Source organism: Bactrocera latifrons, unplaced genomic scaffold, assembly GCF_001853355.1.
Source record: "Bactrocera latifrons isolate USDA-ARS-PBARC rearing strain unplaced genomic scaffold, ASM185335v1 scaffold_188, whole genome shotgun sequence".
NCBI lineage: Eukaryota > Metazoa > Arthropoda > Insecta > Diptera > Tephritidae > Bactrocera > Bactrocera latifrons.
Window position 1 is genome coordinate 199409 of NW_017535385.1, and position 20262 is coordinate 219670.

The 20262-nt window shown below is 36.0% G+C and overlaps 8 protein-coding genes across 14 annotated transcripts; 3 read left to right on the forward strand and 5 right to left on the reverse strand.

The window, feature by feature from the left end:
- Positions 1-122: 122 nt before the first annotated feature.
- LOC108967420 (protein nutcracker-like) lies at positions 123-1983 on the reverse strand. 4 transcript variants are annotated; one of them, XM_018930812.1, is made up of 2 exons: positions 1732-1983; positions 123-943 (listed from the first exon to the last, which is right to left on the reverse strand). In XM_018930812.1, exon 2 carries the CDS (start codon positions 938-940, stop codon positions 224-226), a length of 717 nt encoding a protein of 238 aa, XP_018786357.1. In that variant the 5' UTR covers positions 941-943; positions 1732-1983; the 3' UTR covers positions 123-223. The 4 variants fall into 4 exon arrangements, with proteins under 4 accessions (XP_018786357.1, XP_018786356.1, XP_018786355.1 ...); XM_018930811.1 differs by lacking the exon at positions 1732-1983 and adding an exon at positions 1702-1724; XM_018930810.1 differs by lacking the exon at positions 1732-1983 and adding an exon at positions 1482-1515.
- Positions 1984-2198: 215 nt separating this feature from the next.
- LOC108967418 (protein nutcracker-like) lies at positions 2199-3902 on the reverse strand. The gene is made up of 2 exons (XM_018930808.1): positions 3436-3902; positions 2199-3209 (listed from the first exon to the last, which is right to left on the reverse strand). The coding sequence occupies exons 1-2, from the start codon at positions 3596-3598 to the stop codon at positions 2356-2358; spliced, it is 1017 nt and encodes a 338-aa protein (XP_018786353.1). The 5' UTR covers positions 3599-3902; the 3' UTR covers positions 2199-2355.
- Positions 3903-4055: 153 nt separating this feature from the next.
- Positions 4056-6190, forward strand: LOC108967416 (cytochrome c1, heme protein, mitochondrial). Its single transcript, XM_018930805.1, has 6 exons — positions 4056-4223; positions 4638-4685; positions 4955-5103; positions 5163-5295; positions 5360-5653; positions 5714-6190. The coding sequence occupies exons 1-6, from the start codon at positions 4083-4085 to the stop codon at positions 5939-5941; spliced, it is 993 nt and encodes a 330-aa protein (XP_018786350.1). The 5' UTR covers positions 4056-4082; the 3' UTR covers positions 5942-6190.
- A 682-nt stretch (positions 6191-6872) lies between these two features.
- On the reverse strand, positions 6873-9796 carry LOC108967414 (ubiquitin-conjugating enzyme E2 variant 2). Its single transcript, XM_018930803.1, has 4 exons — positions 9392-9796; positions 7980-8122; positions 7785-7910; positions 6873-7710 (listed from the first exon to the last, which is right to left on the reverse strand). Exons 1-4 carry the CDS (start codon positions 9408-9410, stop codon positions 7570-7572), a joined length of 429 nt encoding a protein of 142 aa, XP_018786348.1. The 5' UTR covers positions 9411-9796; the 3' UTR covers positions 6873-7569.
- A 935-nt stretch (positions 9797-10731) lies between these two features.
- Positions 10732-12519, forward strand: LOC108967443 (tektin-2). The gene is made up of 4 exons (XM_018930857.1): positions 10732-11095; positions 11155-11586; positions 11651-11873; positions 11961-12519. Exons 1-4 carry the CDS (start codon positions 10884-10886, stop codon positions 12393-12395), a joined length of 1302 nt encoding a protein of 433 aa, XP_018786402.1. The 5' UTR covers positions 10732-10883; the 3' UTR covers positions 12396-12519.
- LOC108967442 (protein arginine N-methyltransferase 7) lies at positions 12428-14974 on the reverse strand. Its single transcript, XM_018930855.1, has 3 exons — positions 13120-14974; positions 12906-13060; positions 12428-12846 (listed from the first exon to the last, which is right to left on the reverse strand). The coding sequence occupies exons 1-3, from the start codon at positions 14911-14913 to the stop codon at positions 12585-12587; spliced, it is 2211 nt and encodes a 736-aa protein (XP_018786400.1). The 5' UTR covers positions 14914-14974; the 3' UTR covers positions 12428-12584.
- On the reverse strand, positions 14944-16068 carry LOC108967444 (ADP-ribose pyrophosphatase, mitochondrial). The gene is made up of 3 exons (XM_018930858.1): positions 15560-16068; positions 15360-15496; positions 14944-15282 (listed from the first exon to the last, which is right to left on the reverse strand). Exons 1-3 carry the CDS (start codon positions 15988-15990, stop codon positions 15008-15010), a joined length of 843 nt encoding a protein of 280 aa, XP_018786403.1. The 5' UTR covers positions 15991-16068; the 3' UTR covers positions 14944-15007.
- Positions 16069-16249: 181 nt separating this feature from the next.
- Positions 16250-19110, forward strand: LOC108967427 (iduronate 2-sulfatase). Of its 4 annotated transcripts, none has more exons than XM_018930824.1 (4): positions 16250-16328; positions 16664-16976; positions 17063-18263; positions 18368-19110. In XM_018930824.1, the coding sequence occupies exons 2-4, from the start codon at positions 16752-16754 to the stop codon at positions 18505-18507; spliced, it is 1566 nt and encodes a 521-aa protein (XP_018786369.1). In that variant the 5' UTR covers positions 16250-16328; positions 16664-16751; the 3' UTR covers positions 18508-19110. The 4 variants fall into 4 exon arrangements, with proteins under 4 accessions (XP_018786369.1, XP_018786367.1, XP_018786366.1 ...); XM_018930822.1 differs by having other exon boundaries at positions 16255-16348; XM_018930821.1 differs by lacking the exon at positions 16250-16328 and adding an exon at positions 16363-16515.
- The last annotated feature ends 1152 nt before the right edge of the window (positions 19111-20262 follow it).

A 20262-nucleotide genomic window follows, 5' to 3' on the forward strand; every position in this document is an offset into this window, starting at 1 on the left:
GATCCGATAATTTGAAGTGGAAATTCGCCCGCATATTTTATACATACTTACATATGTATGTTTGTATATTCCATATATGTATGTACTTATTCCACAAATAAAATTGTCAAATACTTAAATAATTCCGCTTTATGTTTAACAAAATTTTATTGTAAAAGAATTGAATATTGTATTACAGTTACTTTCTATCACTTGTACTTTGAATGAGTCAAAATTCGCCAGCTTAAATTTTATTTCTAAATATTTTTATTTCCAAGAGGATTTCTTTACTAACCCGCTGGAGCTTGTGCAGTTCCTTAGAGATTAAATGCTTGTAGATTTCAATGCGTAGCTCGCGCGGAATTCCCATAAAACTTGGCAATGGAAAAGCGCCTAATAAGGTCAGCTGATCCATACGCAACGGCACAAATAATTCATTGCGCAATTGATTTTGCAGCTGATCTAACTTTTGATAACAGCTGTCTAGGCTGTTTTTACCTTCCGACTGGTCTATAACGTAGCGTCCGATAGACAGACAACTGCTACGCCCCAGCAAGTTTGTTGATGGATGTGGCGACAAGGTGAGCATCATAAAGTCACCCGTGACTAATGCGATTAATTTAGATTTCAATTTATCCTCCTCCTCGGATTTTAAAGCTGAAATAAAATTTTCTGAAAAATATGTTTCATGTGGGGAATCGCAATGATACGACGGCGGTTGACTACAACATATTTTCATATTGCTTTTATGAGTTGTGGACCAGGAGTCAAGGGGCACTAAGCCCTTTAGTCGATTAACAATAAAACTTTGCGGTATAAACCCCGTTTGTAGGGCAATAACGTAGACGGTCATAAATAAGCAATGCGCCTGAGACAGTACTTTATTTTCAGATAACTTATAAAGCTCGTTCAGACTCTCCAGCAATGATTTTTTCGCGTCATCGTGCTCGTTCCCTTCCATTGTCTGTAATTATATTATAAAATAAAAATTATATTTATTTTTATGTGCGCCTTCTTCATTAATCGTATATTATAAATTCATCAAATTTTATAATTTTTCATATTTAGCCACACATGCCTATAGAATATGAAAATACTGTAGAAGCGCATACCTATTTTGCTTATAAAACATCTCCCATCAACCTAACAGAGAATCAATGATCCCCTCCATTCAACCGTTTTTTATTTAATTTCCGTTACAAGTTATTGAATCTTAACGTAAAGAGATTAATTTCTGAAATAAATATGTATGTATGTAAGCTAGTAATGTCGAGATTGGTGAATGAGCTCTATTGTGAACGCAGAGGAATTTAAACCAATCGTGAATTCCCTCAGCGATCGTCCATATGATGTTATGGTTAATGTACATGTATGTATGTATGCATGTATATATTTACGTGAGTACATACATATTTACATGTGAAACATGTTTAATTTCTCACATGGAAAATTAAAGATTGATGGCAAATGATTCAGCCAATTTCCTTTTGCTAGATACTCACGAAGCAAATATAATATATGAATACGCACATATGCACAAACATATATAACGTGTGTGAAACTATTATTTACATATAAAATACTAATTCTCAAGCAGTATTAAAGCTATATTCACAAATGCATTGTAGTCACATTGCGCTGCTTACTACTTTCCACATGATTTAAATCATTGTGGTCAACCTAATTTAATGCTTTTATTCTGCTAATGAACTGTTTTGAAACCTTCATGAAATTGTGTTATGGAGTGTTTACCTTTACTCATGAAATCTTTTTACAGAATTAATGAACATTCTATGGATGTACTGCCCTACAAAACAGCGCTGCCACTTTAAACTTTTTCACTTGTCAACTATTTCACAATTTTTTATTTTGTACTAAAAATGTGCTAAACGTATTTTCTCCAAAAGAAATTCTTATAACCCTAAGTTAGACCAATTGGATTTAGATATTTTCTAACTTCATTCACATTGAAAAGTGGTCGTAACCCAACAAATAGAATTATGTTATGTTGATTGTTTTATTTAGTTACAAAATGAACTCAGCTGTGCTAATTTGACAATTTAAACGCGAATGGGTTGCCAATCCATTTATTATTCGAACTGACTGTTTCATTTTCGAATTTCGAAATACGATTTCAGTATTTGCTACACAAATTTCTATACATAGAAATATAAGTTTATTAAAGTACTTTTAAAGGAATGTGCCAAGATGTTTTCTGAAACATTTGTTGTCCATAATATTATTTTATTTTACATTAATTTTAATGTTATAGTATATCAGATCTTCCTAGAAAGCATTACCTAGAAATATTTAAAATTGAAGATTTACTAAAACAGCCAGTTATTTTGATTTAAGGTTCTTTTCATAAAAACTTCATCAAACAAATATGTTTTTACTGTTATCTTTTTCCAAAGCGCTTTCTTCTAAATCGGTCTGTTCGTTAGGTCCATTTTGGATGTCCTCTTTGTAGCTCTCCATGTTCCTCTTTTCTAGTTCTGCATAAAATTGCTTGGACATTTGGGACAAATTTTTCAAATCGTTTTCATTTAGATATTCGTAGAGGATCTCACGAATATCCGATGGCAGACCACTAATTGAAGGATAAGGACTTGCCCCCATATATGCTAATTGCTCATTGCGAACTGGTATAAAAACTTTGTCGCGCAATTGTGCTGTTAATTGGTCTAGATTTCTAAAATACCGCGATATCGGTTCATGCGAAGTTAAATGTGATATAATATAACGGTTAATTGACAAACAAGAGCTAGAACCCCTCAATGTAGTTGTAGTTGGAGTTAGAGTCACAAGTAGATAATTCCCACTTACAAGAGCCGTAAGTGTTGAGTAGAGAGAGCTATGCTTTACATTTCGATTTAGCACACGAAGCTCAATGGAGAAATATGTCTCATGAGGGCTCTTGAACTGATACATCGGTTTTTCCCTACTTAGAAACAATACATTTTTTGAGTGATAGGTAAGGAAAGGTGGAATTGTCGGAAGCACACGGCAAAACTTCTTAAATAGCTGTTTCGGCACAAAACCACACTCCAATGCAATAAGGTAAACAAGCAAAAATAGAATATGCGCTGGAGAGAGAACATCAATTTTATAGAGACGAAGTAACTGACGCAGATGAAGGGGAGAGCATTGTGTTGTGGTATCCGAAAGAAGTAATTGTTTCAAATTTATATCCTCCTGAATAATTTCGGTCGGTCTTGTATATCGAAATGCTGGAAGGAAAATATTACGATGTAATTGAGATGATCTGTGGAAAATCATGTGTTATAAATGTTTTGTGAATAAAAACTTAATACAATAAAGTATCTAAAATTAACCTCTTGACTTGACAAGGTACGATAATTTTCACATTTTGAATTCCGAATATAAATTTTGAACAATACGATACAAAAAAGGAATGAAGCTTGATAAATGAGTTAATATGTGTTGATCACATACCTAAATTTGAAGACGTCGTTGGCCCTTCCAACTGTGGCACCGGTTGTCCAATAATGAATAGCGACCTTGATGTGCAGGGCAGTTCAGGGCCACGTATTCGTAACCAACAATCTGTGCGAGCACAGCATCGAAAATTATTGCACGAAAAATTTCGATGTTCCATTGGCCAATTTTATGAACTGCAGCAATGCATGAATTTTCTTCTAATTTTACTAAATTTGCAACATTATTCCGAAAGAAAATAAAAATATGAAATAAGGAAATTTCAGTTGATTCTGACGATCTATCAACATCAGAAAAGAAGTTACAGAAGTGGCTTCCAAATTATTATGGCAATCAATTAAATAGGAAAAAAAAAACAATTATACTCTATAGCAACAGTTTGTAAAAGTATACAAATTGGGTATTCTCTGAAAATGCATTATAATAGCATTGTTAATAATGTAACACTAACTTATGTAAATACAAAAAATCCACAAATAAAATTTTGTGTGAAGGAGCTATATTCGAAGTACAATTGGCAAGAAGCAGAAATGACAAGTAATGAATGAAAAAAGGAATGTCAGACGAAGAATATATTTGCTATACTCGCATGAGAAGTATATGTATGTGTGATAACTTTTTGGTGTTTGTGTGGATGCGTGTATATGTCAATTGGACAGTTTCGAATTTTCTTTCATCCTTCAAAAAGTCGTGTTGTACCTCCAATAGCCACGATGGCGGCGAATTTAGGAAGAATCTGTGGCTCCAAATTATTAGGAACTTCGGGAGTTGTTGGTTTCCAACAGGTACTTCAACTATTTATCCAATTATTTTGAAATAAACGTGAAATTTGGTTAGGCAACGGTTCAAAGTGTGGGAGAAAACATAGCTCTTGGTTAGCAAAAATTATGCATTTTCAGAATTTGTATAAAATATTAAATTATATCTTAAAATGTTTAAGACAAAATACATACTCGGATGGGTATTACAAAACTGTGAATTTCGTGTCATACAAAATTTATGTTGCATTTGTAGGGGCTGGAAGGTTTTCTTGCATTGCTTACATAACAAGGCAGAATAGAGGCTATTATAGATGGAGTGACATATAAAAAAGTATTAGCTCATATGTTTCTAAGAGATTCCGCAGGCAACAAAACTTCAACTGTTTTTTAGTTTAATGAACTATAAATTTAATAGTAAATTTTTTTTGTTATTTCCAGGCCAAACAGCTGTCTACCGCTAAGGCATGGACGAATGGACAAAAAAAGGTTTGTGTAATGTAGTTTTTGCAAGTGACAGAATTACTACCAAACGAATTGTTTTTACAATCGGTGAAAATCGTTTTTAAAATATTTCTTACAAAAAGTATTCATTCTGAATATATTTCATAATGAAGCAGCAAACATAACCTCAACGTGTAATAGTTTGCCACAGTTGAAAGCTAATATTTGCAAGTTCTATTACTAATAAACAATCTTTGATTTGCAATTGTGACTTACGTAATTCCTTATATGATAAGAACTTTGTTTACTTGTAGCTCATCGCGTCGGTTGGTGCGGTCGCTGGAGGCTTAGGGGCTTTGCTGTTTGCTCTGGAAAGCTCAGTGGAAGCATCTGGCACAGAAGTACATCCACCAGCAATGCCATGGAGCCATAGGGGTATTATCTCCTCTCTGGACCATCAAAGGTGAGAAAGTAAAATCTTTATATACACAAATTATGTATATTCCAATGTTTTCCTTGTAGTATCCGCCGTGGCTACGAAGTGTATAAGCAGGTTTGTTCTGCCTGTCACTCTATGCGCTATATTGCTTACCGCAATTTGGTAGGTGTATCTCACACTGAGGCGGAAGCAAAGGCAGAAGCTGAAGAAATAATGGTAGATTATTAATATATAAATTATGAAATCGGAATTTAGATATCTCTTATTTTGATAAATGTAGGTTAGAGACGGTCCCGATGATACCGGAAACTATTACACTCGTCCGGGTAAACTTTCTGATTATTTCCCCTCCCCTTACCCGAACGAAGAGGCTGCTCGTGCTGCCAATAACGGTGCTTATCCACCAGACTTGAGCTACATTGTATCAGCTCGCAAAGGAGGTGAAGATTACGTATTTTCACTGCTTACTGGTTATTACGATGCTCCAGCTGGTGTGGTGTTGCGTGATGGACAGTACTTTAACCCGTACTTCCCTGGCGGTGCTATTTCCATGTCTCAAGTGCTATACAATGAGGTAGCTAAATCGTAAAAAAAGCTTTCTATACATTTGTCATAAATTACTGTTACTTTCAAGGTTATTGAGTACTCAGATGGTACACCTCCAACTACGAGTCAATTGGCAAAGGACGTAGCCACCTTCCTTAAATGGACTTCGGAGCCAGAACACGACGATCGCAAGCAGCTTACAATTAAGGCATTTGGAATTCTTGCTTTCTTGGGCGTAATCGCATACTATATCAAGAGACATAAGTGGTCAACTTTGAAATCTAGAAAGATCGTTTTTACACCCAAAGATAAGTAGATTGCTAAACACAATCCAAAAAAAATTAAGCATTAAAACTTCAGAAAAATTATGTAAACGAAATATGCCGAGCTAGCACCGTCATCAGCTGAAGAAAGCGCAAAACTTCACTGCAGGGAGAAATAATTGGCAGCAATCATAACTCCCAAAGAAACTTAGAAAATTGTTACAATTTAAACTAAAGATTACATTTAACGTAATTATTAAAGAATGAAAACCACAAATAAAATGCTAAATATACGAAAGAAATACTTGTTATCATTGAATAGAGAATATCTAATAATGCAAAGGGGCAAAAGTATAGTTCCGTTCTGACAATTATAGGCTGTTGAAACGCACGTCCTATTTACCTATTCATTAGAATTGGTTTTCACACTCGTCAGCCATTAAATCTCTCCCTCAGCTTTTAATTGAATCTCAAACAATTAAACACAATTTTTGAAATTATTTTAGGTATTGTTTTTAATGCATTTATTTACGTTTTAAGTATTATTTTATTTATAGTAATTAAGGAAAATAATCAAGAAATTTACACTTTCTTTTAGAAGCTGAATGGAAATGTAATTTATTCTACATTCAATTTACGCTTCATTAAATAGTCATCAACTGAGTGTTATACTTCCCCCACGATTCAGAGTAAAATGGGCTAGAAGGAGACAAATAAGAATGAAATGAAATAAATTCTATCTAAATTTTGTAGGCAGAGAAAGAATTTAACGTATTTGTAAAAAAAGTGTATACAACGTGAAATGTCAAATTATAAGAAATCAATATTTAAGAGAACCCCTCAGTGCGAATCAAAAGAACTTAAAATAGCGAATTTATATGCAGCAGCTTTGCCGCGCTATCAGAAAATTGCCGGCTCTTAGTGTTGCAGCATGAATGGTAAATTACTGCTGGTGCTATTTGATTTCAATGTTAAAAAGCTTCATTTAGATGCACGCTTATTGGCGCGCTTGAATGTTAACATCGTTCGCTACTTTATTTCATTTCCTTAACTTTGCATAATTTCTTTGCAGCACATTCAATATATTACGCTTTTCCTCTGTATCTATTGTTCAAGTTAATATTTCATTAATTAATAAATATTTAATGCGTTTATAATCTTAATTATGTTATGCAGTTGTTTTCCTCGGCCGTGTGTGTATTATAGGCGTGTGATACTAGTGTTTATGGTGTTAATGAATTCGTAAGTTGCTATGTTTCTTTGCATATTTCATTACTACTATAGTTCTTTTCCCCTACTTTCTACTGCTCAATGTTTCGCCTTGTTTTTACTTTTGTTTTTGTGTGTTTTTTTTTTTAGATACTTTAGATTTGTTTCAATTTCTTCCACTTATTATTATTACTATTTTCGTTACTTTATTTCTTTGATGGTTCCATTTTCGGTTCAACTTGTTTAATTAAATTTAAGAGAATGATAATAATAATAATAACATGTTCTCAGATGAGAATACGTTCAAGTGGTGGCGACTTATACAACGGCGACGACGTTTACGTAGAACATTTATGACTTCGGTTTTCGGCAACTTTGATGACAGCAACTGCAGGGCGACAGCATCAGCAGCGGCAACGGCAGTAGCGGCAGCTGTTGCTGAATTGTCAGTGACGACAATTGAGGTGATCAACTAAAAAACGCTGCCTTCTGGTGGTTGCGCCAATTTAAGATTCTCTTTGCAAGTCATGATTCTACGTATTTCTTGGAGCATTGATTTTATAGTGTATTCCCGATTCCATCTGGCTAGCATGGGTACTAATCTATGGTCAACCTAAAACCGATAAAAAAAATGGCGACTTTAATATCTCAAACTTGTCTTATGAACATTCCTAAATATAAACTTACCACACCGTTGCTCTGATTAATGCAGTTTATATTAATTCTTGTTAAAAACCGTATTGCGGGCGGTTCATCGGGATATCTATCGCCGCATTCAATTTTTAGGGAATACATTCTATTTTCATAGGGTGTCTGAGAAAGCAAGAGGCGAAATTGTACTTTAAATATTCAGAACCAATTATATTAGCTATTTTTTCTTACTCTAGGAGGGCCAATTATCATGCCGATCCAGTGTGTTAATGTCATGTCATCGTCATTTTCGAGGCCCCATGAAATCGTGCCATCTCCAACGCCTTTCTGGCCTTGATCCAACTCTTCCAGCAAGCGGAAATTTCGCGGAACCACTAAAACAAAGATACCCTTTTATTTAACAAAGTTCTTTTGAAAGATAATATCCCTAATAAAATTATATTAAATTTTACATTTATATTAGTTAATAGTTTTTGTTGTAAATTGAATAGTTTCGTAGTTTCCGTCAAAAACAAATATGAATGCCATAAACTCATCTATAATTAACAGTATTTATCAATCATTGGATATGTTTATTTCAAAAGCGAGAATAACGATTCACGCAAATGTGAATGAGTCATTACGAGGGATGTTGTACTGGAGCTTATTGAAAATCAACAGTCCTTTTGAGTAGCACATAAGGATATTTGAACGTTTAAATATTTGCTATTTGTAAGGAAATAGTTTAGCTTTTTATATGTTACTGCTGTTATTACGATAGTCGCTTAAAATACAAGATCAATAATTACGATTGAGTCACTTATGGCCATAATTTGCGTTCATGAAGACATATTTACAAATAATTAACGCTAGGAGAGATTTTTATTGTATTATACGCTTCGCACTTATAATGAATGACCTTAAACTATATGGGTGTTCTTCCAAATGTAAACCCTTCAATTCCTAATCTAATTAAATAAGGCCCTAAATATGTAGTATGAGTATAGTGGTGGAATAACAGCAACAAAAGTACTATTGTACATCAACTTGAAATAAAGACTGCATAAATTGAGATAATAAAAACTATGAAGAAGTAGTGAAAATGTTAAGTCATGGTGTTTAAAGGACTAATAAACCTGTAAATATTCCAGCTTAAATTTGTAAGAGTTTGAGTTATCTTCAAATTACGTTGATATTTCACATTACTTTAATTAATTTAATGGTATTACGATTCTTGATTTTTATCCATCTTATATATTTTTGATAAATGGGTAATTCTGCCTAGTTCGACTGGAACGCTTGTTATCGTCTGAGTACATTCATTATATATAAATATATGAAATAGGTGCTAACTTCCACCAAAATTTTGGTCAAAATTATTTTTTTTCCTAATAGCAGCCGTGTAACTACTGCAAGTGCTTTACATTTTGTACTTCAAATTGCTGTCAGCGAGTGGAGATGTGAAAAATCAAAAATCCAACAAAAAAAAAAACTTGCAAAGCTTCCGCAGTTCTCTATGGCACGTCACATGTTTTCGAAATGCTTCAATACAATCCCTTTTTGAACCAAAAACATCAAATTGTTTTCAACGCAGGCCACTTTAAATACTTCTAATGCACAATAATACGCGTTTTTTTTAATTTTTCCACGAAAAATTTTCTTACCAACACCGGTGCTCGCCATTGTGGACTTTTGCTATTTTTGTTCCACCTTCTTCGCTCTGACTTTTTTGCTCGCCGTTAACTTTTTTCTTCTCGTCGTCGTCGAATATTTTCAACAATGTCGCGGAAGTGGCACCACTTTGCGAATATCTTTTACTCACTTTCTCTTGTGCCAAATAAAATAATAAATTACGGGTGTGTAATATTTCTGTAGACAACTGTTTCCTTCACACTCGAAGCACCTTCGCAAAATACTCAACAATAACAATTGTCCAATGTCAAAAAATGATGCCAATGAATTATCTAAATCAATTCTATTATTGCCTTTAATTCAATTATCATTGTAAATCTATAACTGCAACAAGATTCAGTGGTAAATCAGCAATGTGTGTAGTGTCTTTAAAACGAAAATGCTATTACAATGGATTTTCATCTCATAGAGTTGCCAATCACAAGTTTATGCAATAAACCGAATGTCAGAGAATAATGGTGCCATTACCCATAACCAATTCTTCAGCAATACTGTTTTAATTCGATGAATTATGCAATATTGTTAAATGTACTTTTCGTTAAACGCAGATAACAAAAGTGTTATAAACAATATAATACTAATACAATTGTAAATCAAATAACGCAAAATTTAAAGGTATTGTTTGCATTAATCTGCCCAACTCATTACTATGCCAAATCTTTTATATATCAAACTCGAGAAATTAACCAAAACTTAATTGGGCTACACTGTAAAGGGATCTTTCACTGCTTTATCTTTACGTGCAGGGGCTTCTACTAGTCAGCTATTTCCGGTTTATCTGCACTTCAATCCAAACATTTGCAAACTGAAATTAAAATCGATTATACATATATAATGCTAAATCAATTTTTCTTAATTTATATACTCTTTTGTGCGTTTTTATGTCCTCTCTTATATATAATACATTTTCAAGTACAAAAAGTAGTTCAAGTACAAAAGTAGTTTCGAACATTTTAAAAAATTTTGCGCATAAAGGCAAAGTTCAATGCAAAAAAGTAAAATAAATTAATAGAAAATAAATATAAAAACTTTGTTAGGCTGGGAATTATCTCAACATCAATGAGAGTAGCATAATAACTATAGGACTATAACTATGTTGCTAAGGGCATTTACGCTATGTTTGTATTTGTTTTCTTGATACCATAGTAAAAAGTTTCCACCGGATAGCGGTTTAAAATGTTTGTCTAATAAACAATTGTTATAGCAATGGAAAATTTGTAGTATCCTCTCCCATAGTCCAATAACAATATTGTTTTTGTATCGTGTTTAAAAATTTGATCGAAGCAATTCTCTATTTTTATGCTCCAATAAATTTCGAAAACTTCCCAAATATTTTTAGTATATATTTTGAGCTAACCAAAACTGACCCAAATTGAAGTTTACAAGCATAAAATCAGTGATTTTTCATAAAATACGTATATTWTATATATATATAATTGCCGACACATATATAACATTACTACTATGGCTCATCATACTGTTATAACATTGGAGAAGCCTTTACAGCATTTGGCATTATCTGACTGGAATGGTCGTGTAAATCAATTACGGAATGTAGCCGATGCAAGGCGGAACGACGCTTTCAACATCCGACACAGTTCAAGAACCCTGCGCAATGAGACACGCATCGAAGGCGATTGGACGAATTACGAAACGAATGAGGCGTTGGCAGATCGGTAAGCGGATGCAAAGATATAGAAAATTAAGCACTGAATATACTTTTTGTATTTATCAGCATTGCAGAATTAGCGAGGTGGCGCGAAACTATCGCCAGAACATTCGAACGAATTGTGCGGGAAATGAAAATGCTCGAGGAGGAGAAGGCTTCTACGGAACGGGAACTTGAAGCTATGCAAACCCCTATTAGTGTTATTGCTGAATGTTTGACCATGCGCGATTGTCGCTTAGGGTCTGAGTTGACCTATGACGATGCTGATACGGAAATTAAAAACGAATTAGCTGTTATTGAGAATAATCAACGCCTTCTTGCTGATCAATGTCAGAGAGCTTGGGAGAAACTCGGCCGCCTAGAAGAGGTAAAATTCAAACTGGGGTTGGAAGTCGGAAACAAATCGGAGGCTGAAGAATTGGATGTAGCACAGCTTGATTTAAATAAATTTGCAGCCAATATTACTTACAAACCTGATCCAACGCGTAATCCAAAGAAGTAAGACCTCCATAGTTTTAAGATTGATGAAATTATTGACAATGTTGTTTATGATGTTTTCTAGTTGTTGCACCTATCAAGGGTGGTTGGAGCACACCAAGAATATGAAACAAATGGCTGAGAACGAATTGGCTGACACCTACGCTATACGAGAAGCATTGTTCGTGTGCCGTGAAAAGGCTCGCAACATGTTGATAACACAACAAGAACGCGCTGAGCATGCCATACGCAAGCGTATCTTCGAGACACAAAGAGCACGCAACGAACTTCAATGGCAACAAATGAAAGTAAGCCCTTTATTTACCATAAAAATATTATAAAATCAAAACTATTAAAAAAATCTGGCGTTCATGAAATTTCTGAAATATTTTCAGATGAAAGAAGAAATGGAGAAAGCGGTGTGTGAAATAAAAACTTTAGAGCAAGCGCTAAGAGATAAAACCGATGGGTTGAAATTAGCGGAAACCCGTTTGGAGAATAGAGCGCAACGTTCTGGTATGGAACTGTGCTTGGATGAGGCTCATGACCAGCTTTGTTTGGAGGTTCAGAAACTGCAGGCCATACGACGTCGTTTAATGGACAAAATTGATGAATCTAAAGCAAATTACAATTTGTTGGAAGAACATGCGCAGAAAATTGATGTTGATTTAGAGAACAAAGAGCATTCCTTAATGACAGACATTCGTGCCTTAGATTTACGCAAACGTCTAAAGGGTGGCGAATTTGGCCAAAAGCAAACAACACCAACTACGCAGACTGATCGTAATATTGTTCTAACACAAATGGAACATGAGATACCAAAAAATTAATTAATTTTTCCATATACATAAAAATATATGTATGCGATTTGATAACGTTGTCATATATCCATATATTGTTATATTGATGTTTTCGAATTTATAAATATACTAGATATGCATACCTAAAAATCTATATGTCAATCGAGTTTACAATTTAAAATTAAACGTACTATCTTATATAATACACAAAGACGAAATTCAAACATTTACATTAAAATTCATTTCAATTTTACTTAATGTTGGCTTGTGCTGTAATGTCCATTGTATGCTACTTTTTCCATCAATAACAGGATATTCTTGCTCGAATAATTGTACACCTTGTCGAACGAACATATCCCATTTAATAAACTTTCCTGGCTCAACTGGTTCTACAGGGCCCGTACTCACAATCGATTTACAACCTGATCCTCCATCGATATTCCATTCCGCCCATAACACGATCCCGTTGCATGTTCCATCACTACAAATGAAATTATATTTTTTAGCCATCTCGTAGAGTGTCGGGGTAAGAAATCATACCTTTCAGTTTGGATGTCACCGTTATTGGACTGCTCCCTCTTAAAGTTGTGGAAATCTACATGCAAAAGTTCTTGAGGTTTTGCCAACGCTTTGCAGGGATATTCCCAAAGGGGTTGTGCTTCAATTTTGTGGTTAGGCAGCTTTGCCCTTGCATGCTGTAATTTAAGTTATATAAAATATTTACTTAACGACATTTCGCAATTGCATCTCTTACCTTAATCATTCGATCAAAAGGCTTCAAGTCAAATCCTTCGCATTGCTGCACTGGTGTTCTGATTTTGTGAAGGTCGGTGAATTGTACAGGAACTGCGAATATTTTGGCGGAATTAGGTGCTATTTTTACTGTTGGTGGTAATTTCTCAATGATGTTTTGCAAAAGATGACCGAATTGAAAATTATCCCATGGAAATATAGCATTAAAAAAGTATGGCTCCCCAAAAACATGGGTTAACTGCGATAACTTCGACTCTGGTAGGCTATTTATATTTTCGATAAATTCCACATTTTTTATGTCGTTACTTTTCACTACAGACTCCATGAAACGTTTAGAAAAATAGTGATTTTCGGAGATTACAACTGATGTGACACCCATCTTTGCAGCAGACACACCCAAAATACATCCATCGCCAAGACACAGCACTAGCGAGTCTTTCGTTAAATTATTCTCCAAATAGTTTAGAAACTTTTTATTACGCACCGACTGATTCATTTGACCAATTCGTGAGCGAGGATAGGCGAGGTGAAGATTGCACGTACAAGCATGTCGTGAAACAGATGTATCCGACTTTAGCGTGTTATGCACATCAAACCAAAGCGAATATTCATCGTGGTTACAACTTAATACAAATTTTTCTCCAGTTCTGGTAATATGTTGTGGTTTTGGTATGTAATATATGGCTTGCATCCAATGATCCCGCCATGGTATTATATCGTCTCTGCTTTTGTAGTTCGGATGGGCCCAATATGGAGCACAGCTCAATACTAAATTATCCCCGGAGTACATACTTATATCCCACCAATAGAATATTAAATCAGTTGAACCTGGTTGTAAGGCAATCATTTCAAGTAATTGTTGTCGTTGTGACGGCACTGGTGTTTTAGACTTTCTATTGAAATCAAATTCAAAAATTTCGGCTGGTTTTGTTAGAGGAATATATTTTTCTAAGCTTAATTGTGAGAGTTGCATATCATGTACTGCAGCATCTCCTTTGCATTGCAATACATTCTTAGGTGGCTGTAGTAGAATATTGCCATCTAAATCAGCAACTATTTTCATGGTGTTCCATTGTGAGGCTAATGGTGATTGTACAACTTGGGCATAGCATGTCGCTTTCGATGGTATGCATACGACGTCGTCTGTTAGGAGTTCATTATGCGCATGGTTGTATATACTAATAGCACCTTCACCTATCAACTCAGTGTCTAATAACTCGGCCACCAATAGATTAGCTCTTTGCGGCATATCAACGCCGATACGCATTTCTGTTGAACGTTTCTTTACCAAACGCACTTTATCTCCAAAACCATTTACCGTAAATATGCGCTCAGCGCAATTCGCCATAGGCATAAATGCCTCGCATGCGGTTACTGTGTCAGCTCCGGCGGTTAGTGCCATCATTGCCAATATCCCTGTACCTGTTCCAATATCCAACACGTGGGCTTGACGACCGTCGGCATGCATGCGAGCAATAGCCATTCGTAATGCTTTGAAGTACTTTTGATTGCGCTCCTTGTCATGCAACATGTCTCCAAATCCTGTGCATGTTAGCTCCAAATCATAATCGTAATCATTGTCATGCACAGCCCATTCGTTCTGCGCTGTCAAAGGATTAAAAACTTGCGTGAAAACAGCCATATGATTATATTTTATACGGAATGTTTTGTATATGTTTTGAAACAACTTTACACGCATGGAACTTTTGTTTGTGCTGTCAACTAACCAATCAAAATCGTGTGTTGACAACAGCTGTTTGGCACAATGGAGCTCAGTGGTGCCAAGTTTCGTCATAAGTTTGAAACAAATGTATGCATACAAATATACAGAGATTTCATTACTTTATTTATAAAAAAAAATTAACTAAGATACATCTTATATTTGTTAATTACCAATAGGCGTTCAATTGTTTTATAACCTCTTTAATAATGTCAATATGGTTTGCGTGTAATTTTATGGTGCTATCAATATCCAGCCATTTTACGTTTGCGGCATCATCACCTGCTGACAGCGCCAGTTTTCCCACCTGAGCTCCGCTGTCATCATGAAAATTATAAGCCACTGTCTCCATCCATGCATTGTCTGTATTACGAAAATCATCTACATAACCTTTATATATTTCATTTCCTTTCGTGAAGAACTCTTCAATCACTTTTTGATTTTCTGAATTTGACCATGCAAAGGTATTTGATATAATTTATCTCAGCGGATTTCAACGAAACTACTGAACTTTTACTTACCGAAACTATCTAAAGCTTCTTCCATGAATTCGCGTTTAAGCGTTGCGGTTATTTTCTCACCAGGATCAACCATCCCTCCTGGTATGGCCCACATTTTATTATCATGGCGTTGTATTGCGACCATTTGTAAAATTTTTCTGTAAACATGTAAAATTTGTTATTTGTTTAAATGCAATTATTCCTAAAGACATTTACATTACTTTTGTGTATCAGTGTTTATAGATACGCTGCCATCAGTGTTGCGTTTCCATCGTGTAACCACCGGATCGGCTGCGTGATTTGGCCCCCAACGACCTAGTAATCCCCGACCACTCAACCCCGTACGTCCAAAGGGATTTATAGGAAGCCCATTTTCAATTTTGTAAATTCCGTTGAACGATACACGATTTACAGCGCCATCTAGCTGATTCCATTTGGGTTGAAAATCAGCACAACCGATGTCCGGATCGGCCCAAGGTTGTCCGTTTATATGTGCCGCAGTATAAATGGGTGGCGAATAGTTTACATACTCAGCTGACCAGAAGACAAAATCATCTGGAACAGGAAAACGTCGCAGAGTACTTTTCGGGTAAATATTATTACGGCAAGTAATGTGCTTAAATGTCCCTGCTTTTAGAATAGATGCCGACATTATACGTAAAATTGTAACTTGTAGCAGATTTAGGCAAATGTGTGCTTTGCGTGCTCTGGCTGGGCAAAAAGTTGAAGAAACAGACGATGAAAACAAACATTGCAAAACGGGCTATACTAAACGAACAGTACTCACAGATGCACCGGAAAAGTTAAGAGTACCAGTGCTACCAAGTTGAATATAATTTATTTAGAATACGACGGTTATTTGCAAATGTGATAAATGCAGAAAACGCAAAAGCACAGAAAAGTAACAAAACACATTATTATGTACCACACCATATTATTTTCATAACTTTTAAGTATATACGTATGTGCGGGTTGTTTGAACGAATACTCGTAGGTGTCTTATACTTCCGGTAAATTAACAATTGAGATGAGCTCCAACTTGTATGAACGCTTGTAATTTGTGCGCTCAATTCTTATTGTATTTCCAAGTTATTGGACTTGAGCCCGACCGAAGTTGTCATAAAAATACCTTTGTTATTTCGATTAAATCTCCGCCGATCAGAGTGCTTGGAAATGTGTTTGTGTACACTTCTTATTTTGCATGTATAAATGTGTATAGTATGTGTGTGTTCACATACTATGTGATGTTGTCGCAACTTGTAATAATTGGCTCCAAACAAATTTTAAGAAAGTAACTACCGTCTCGCATTTCATTTATTTTGCAGAGAGAGTCGCCGAGTAAGGAGCTCTGGAAATAACAGATTTTACTATTTATTACTAAGTACGTTGTATATTATTTGCTTTGGGAGTTCTATGTTAAAAATCAAAGTGAGTAATGTTCTGCTAATGTTGCTGTTCTGCATCTTCTTTCTACTCGCCGTACAAGCGGCAAAAAACGGATCCCGTCGCAATGTTGTGCTTATCATTTTTGACGACTTGCGCCCTGCGCTGGGCGGATATGGTGATCATTTGGCGCAAACCCCTCATTTAGACGCCTTCATCAAAGATAGTTACTACTTCACACGTGCTTATAGCCAGGTATGGAAGTTGTTAGTTGCATGAATTACTTCAAATGAAATAAGCTCAAATAATTGTAGAGAATTTAAGACCCATGTGATTTTCAGCAATCGCTCTGTGCTCCCAGTCGCAACTCTATGCTGACTGGCCGTCGTCCGGATACGCTGCATCTTTACGACTTTTACAATTACTGGCGCGATTTTACCGGAAACTTTTCGACTCTGCCACAGTATTTTAAAACACACAATTACTACACTTATGGCATTGGAAAAGTTTTCCATCCAGGCATTTCATCAAACAATACGGACGATTATCCCTACAGTTGGTCGGTGCCAGTGTTTCGGCCACAGAGCGAGAAGTACATGAATTCGCCAGTGTGTCCAGATGCTGGCGGAGTATTGCGGAAAAATCTAATCTGCCCAGTTCATCTGCAAACTCAACCGCTAAAGACACTGCCTGATATTGAGTCTACCGCTGAAGCTATACGCTTCGTCCGTGCTTATAAGCGTCGTAGGCCATTCTTTCTAGCAGTTGGCTTTCACAAACCGCACATTAATTTGCGCTTTCCGCAACAGTTCATCGATCAATTTCGCCTCGAAGACTTCAATAATTATACGACAGATACCAATAAGCCACAGGATATGCCGAATGTCGCTTGGAATCCATATATAGATGTGCGTTCGCGAGATGACTTCAAACATCAAAACATTTCCTTCCCTTATGGTCCGATTTCGCCGAGACATCGCTCCCAGATACGTCAGGCCTACTATGCCTCCGTTGCCTATGTGGACGACCTATTTGGGAAATTTATTGCACATCTAAATAAAAGCAACACCATCGTGTTAGTGACAAGTGACCATGGCTGGTCTTTGGGTGAACATGCAGAATGGGCTAAGTACAGTAATTTCGAAGTTTCTTTGCGCGTGCCACTCATTATCCGCAGTCCGGAGTTCCCAACAAATGAATTTCACCATATTCAGAGTATCGCTGAACTTATAGACATTTTTCCGACATTGGTGGACTTAGCACATTTGCCGCCATTGCCATCGTGTAACAAATCAGCACCTTCCACCCAGAACTTACTTTGTGGCGAAGGCAAAAGTTTATATCCATTGCTGCAGGAAGTCGGTAGGAATGAGGAGTACGTGGCTTTAAGCCAATATCCACGGCCAGGCATAGAACCTACAAAACACCCCAACAGCGATAAGCCGAAGCTTTCAAATATCAAGGTGATGGGCTATTCGCTACGAACTAACGTGTTTCGCTATACACTTTGGGTGCGTTTCAACGCACACGACTTCAGTAAAGGTAAGCATGTTATTGTATATTGCGAACCGCCTGGAGTGGACTTATATTTTCCTTGAGGCGAAGAATACTAATTGCAATATTTCATGTAATTTTTCTGTTCGCAGATTGGAATGAAATATTTGGTGAGGAATTGTACGATCATCGTTTGGATGAAGGCGAAGACGTCAATTTGGCTAAAATCCCCGAGTACAACGAAACACGCACGCTTCTGAGGCAACAATTAATAACAGCTTTTTCAAAATAACTGTGACATAAACAATTTTAATGGCGATTACCAATCGCTCCAGAAAAAGTATGATATATGTATATAGATAAGTTTGTAACCAAAGTATCTATTGTTTAATATTATATAGTCGTTTTTTTTTATATGTTTCTCCTTTAGTAGCCCCACTCTGTGCAACATTGAGTAAATTTAGCATAGCATTTAGCATTTGATGAAGTTCAGAAAACATAGAAACGACAAGTTATTTTTTTCATTTTTTTCACTTATCAATGGTCTTGTAACCAATGCTTCAAGGAGTACATTGCCATTCAGAAGAACAACAGAAGGCTGTGCGGATTACAGTCTTAGGTGGGTTGTTCATCAGGCTCCTTGAGCGCATCATGAGTGCTTTTCTCTTAGTATCATCAGCTCATAGTTTCATTAATGAAACATGAATTCCATTACTTGGAAATTGACATATTGGCTGCCATGTCACATGTATTCGTACGAATATTCACCTCATTGTACGACAGGGATTGTCGAACGTTGTAATGGTTTCCATGCATTTTTTAATATGCGACATGACTCTGATAATGTTTTCTGGAAACACAAAAACTCGTAACCTCGACTTATCACGTCCATGCCTTTGCACCATATAGCAGAACGGTAAAAATGAGTGACATTGGTCTTTGTTCGTCGAGAGAGAACTTTACTTCTCAATTGCCTACTCAGTCCGAAGTAGCATATATTTAAAAGAGTTATTATGCGTTGAATTTCGAGACTGACATTGTAGTTGGTGTTAATACTTCTTCAAAGACAGATGAAATTATCTACAAATTCGAAGACATGACTGTCAACAGTGTCATGGCAGCCAAGTCGAGAGTGCGGGGACTGTTTATTTGATCGGACCTATTTGTTTCGCTTCCTTATCCAGTCTAGTGAAAGCAGAACTAAGGCAGGATATTACCATGCTGAATTCGAGGAAGTGTTGGCAATGTCGCTAAAATCACAAGAATCGGATCATGCTAGAACTCAAGTGCAAAGTGTAAAGCCTCAATATAATCAATTTCTGTAAAAGGATATTTTTTGCACATCTCATACCGACTAATCATTCGTCTCATTCAGTGAAGTCAGCTCTCAGTTCCTACAGGGTCTCCAAAGAGGCTGGTCCCCAAGTTTTAAGGCAGTAGAGGTGTTTAGCTTAAGCGTTTACGTCCTCATGTGAAGAAACAATTTATTTATAGTCCACAAGACTCATTACGACCCCTGTTTTTTAAATTATAATTCATAATTTATCTTGACCATATAAAAGAGCTGGAAACTTGTATGTGTGAAATCGCATTACTTGTCGTAGAATGCAAATTCAGAAACTGTATATACATACATATATGTTGATACATACATATACTATACATATTTATGCATAAATATATTTGTACTGTGAAATTTACAGTCACTATTATATGAAATTAACCTCTGTGTTGACCCTCAATTTGGGTGGGGGTGAGTAGCTTAATCATGCAAGAAGGCCGTATTAAGGAGTAACAACAACATCCGAAACACATTCACTCGCTCACAAATGCTCCCACTCATGCTTTCACACACATACATATGTAAAAACATGTGCATATTTATATGCTGACAAATAGTAATTCCCATCAGCGCAACTGTTAACTGTGTCACTGTCAGTGTCAGCGGCGGTGCAATTTTCGTCGGATCGCCTCAAGACAGTTATGATTAACAAACGCGCAGTTCAAAGGCAGGCGGCGCCTGCTGTAATTGCCAATATGGACGGCA

Bases quoted from the DNA above. Each gene is read 5' to 3' on its own strand.
- LOC108967444 (XM_018930858.1), bottom strand. From the start codon at position 15,990: ATGTCGGCATCTATTCTAAAAGCAGGGACATTTAAGCACATTACTTGC. The intron at 15,497-15,559 runs GTAATGTAAATG...ACATGTTTACAG, and splicing joins ATAAACACTGATACACAAAA to AAAAATTTTACAAATGGTCG. The intron at 15,283-15,359 runs GTAAGTAAAAGT...GGTCAAATTCAG, and splicing joins AGAAGCTTTAGATAGTTTCG to AAAATCAAAAAGTGATTGAA.
- LOC108967416 (XM_018930805.1), top strand. From the start codon at position 4,083: ATGTCAATTGGACAGTTTCGAATTTTCTTTCATCCTTCAAAAAGTCGT. The intron at 4,686-4,954 runs GTTTGTGTAATG...GTTTACTTGTAG, and splicing joins GGACGAATGGACAAAAAAAG to CTCATCGCGTCGGTTGGTGC. The intron at 5,296-5,359 runs GTAGATTATTAA...TGATAAATGTAG, and splicing joins CAGAAGCTGAAGAAATAATG to GTTAGAGACGGTCCCGATGA.
- LOC108967443 (XM_018930857.1), top strand. From the start codon at position 10,884: ATGGCTCATCATACTGTTATAACATTGGAGAAGCCTTTACAGCATTTG. The intron at 11,096-11,154 runs GTAAGCGGATGC...TGTATTTATCAG, and splicing joins AATGAGGCGTTGGCAGATCG to CATTGCAGAATTAGCGAGGT. The intron at 11,874-11,960 runs GTAAGCCCTTTA...AAATATTTTCAG, and splicing joins TTCAATGGCAACAAATGAAA to ATGAAAGAAGAAATGGAGAA.
- LOC108967442 (XM_018930855.1), bottom strand. From the start codon at position 14,913: ATGACGAAACTTGGCACCACTGAGCTCCATTGTGCCAAACAGCTGTTG. The intron at 13,061-13,119 runs GTAAGAGATGCA...CTTAAATTACAG, and splicing joins CTTTTGATCGAATGATTAAG to CATGCAAGGGCAAAGCTGCC. The intron at 12,847-12,905 runs GTATGATTTCTT...TTTCATTTGTAG, and splicing joins GGTGACATCCAAACTGAAAG to TGATGGAACATGCAACGGGA.
- LOC108967418 (XM_018930808.1), bottom strand. From the start codon at position 3,598: ATGGAACATCGAAATTTTTCGTGCAATAATTTTCGATGCTGTGCTCGC. The intron at 3,210-3,435 runs GTATGTGATCAA...TTTTCCTTCCAG, and splicing joins AACGACGTCTTCAAATTTAG to CATTTCGATATACAAGACCG.
- LOC108967414 (XM_018930803.1), bottom strand. The intron at 7,911-7,979 runs GTAAGAAAAAAT...TTGCTTTCTCAG, and splicing joins TGATAATTGGCCCTCCTAGA to ACACCCTATGAAAATAGAAT. The intron at 7,711-7,784 runs GTAAGTTTATAT...TATCGGTTTTAG, and splicing joins TTAATCAGAGCAACGGTGTG to GTTGACCATAGATTAGTACC.
- LOC108967420 (XM_018930810.1), bottom strand. From the start codon at position 1,511: ATGTGCGTATTCATATATTATATTTGCTTC. The intron at 944-1,481 runs GTGAGTATCTAG...ATATAATTACAG, and splicing joins TCATATATTATATTTGCTTC to ACAATGGAAGGGAACGAGCA.
- LOC108967427 (XM_018930821.1), top strand. From the start codon at position 16,382: ATGAACGCTTGTAATTTGTGCGCTCAATTCTTATTGTATTTCCAAGTT. The intron at 16,977-17,062 runs GTATGGAAGTTG...TGTGATTTTCAG, and splicing joins TCACACGTGCTTATAGCCAG to CAATCGCTCTGTGCTCCCAG. The intron at 18,264-18,367 runs GTAAGCATGTTA...TTCTGTTCGCAG, and splicing joins CGCACACGACTTCAGTAAAG to ATTGGAATGAAATATTTGGT.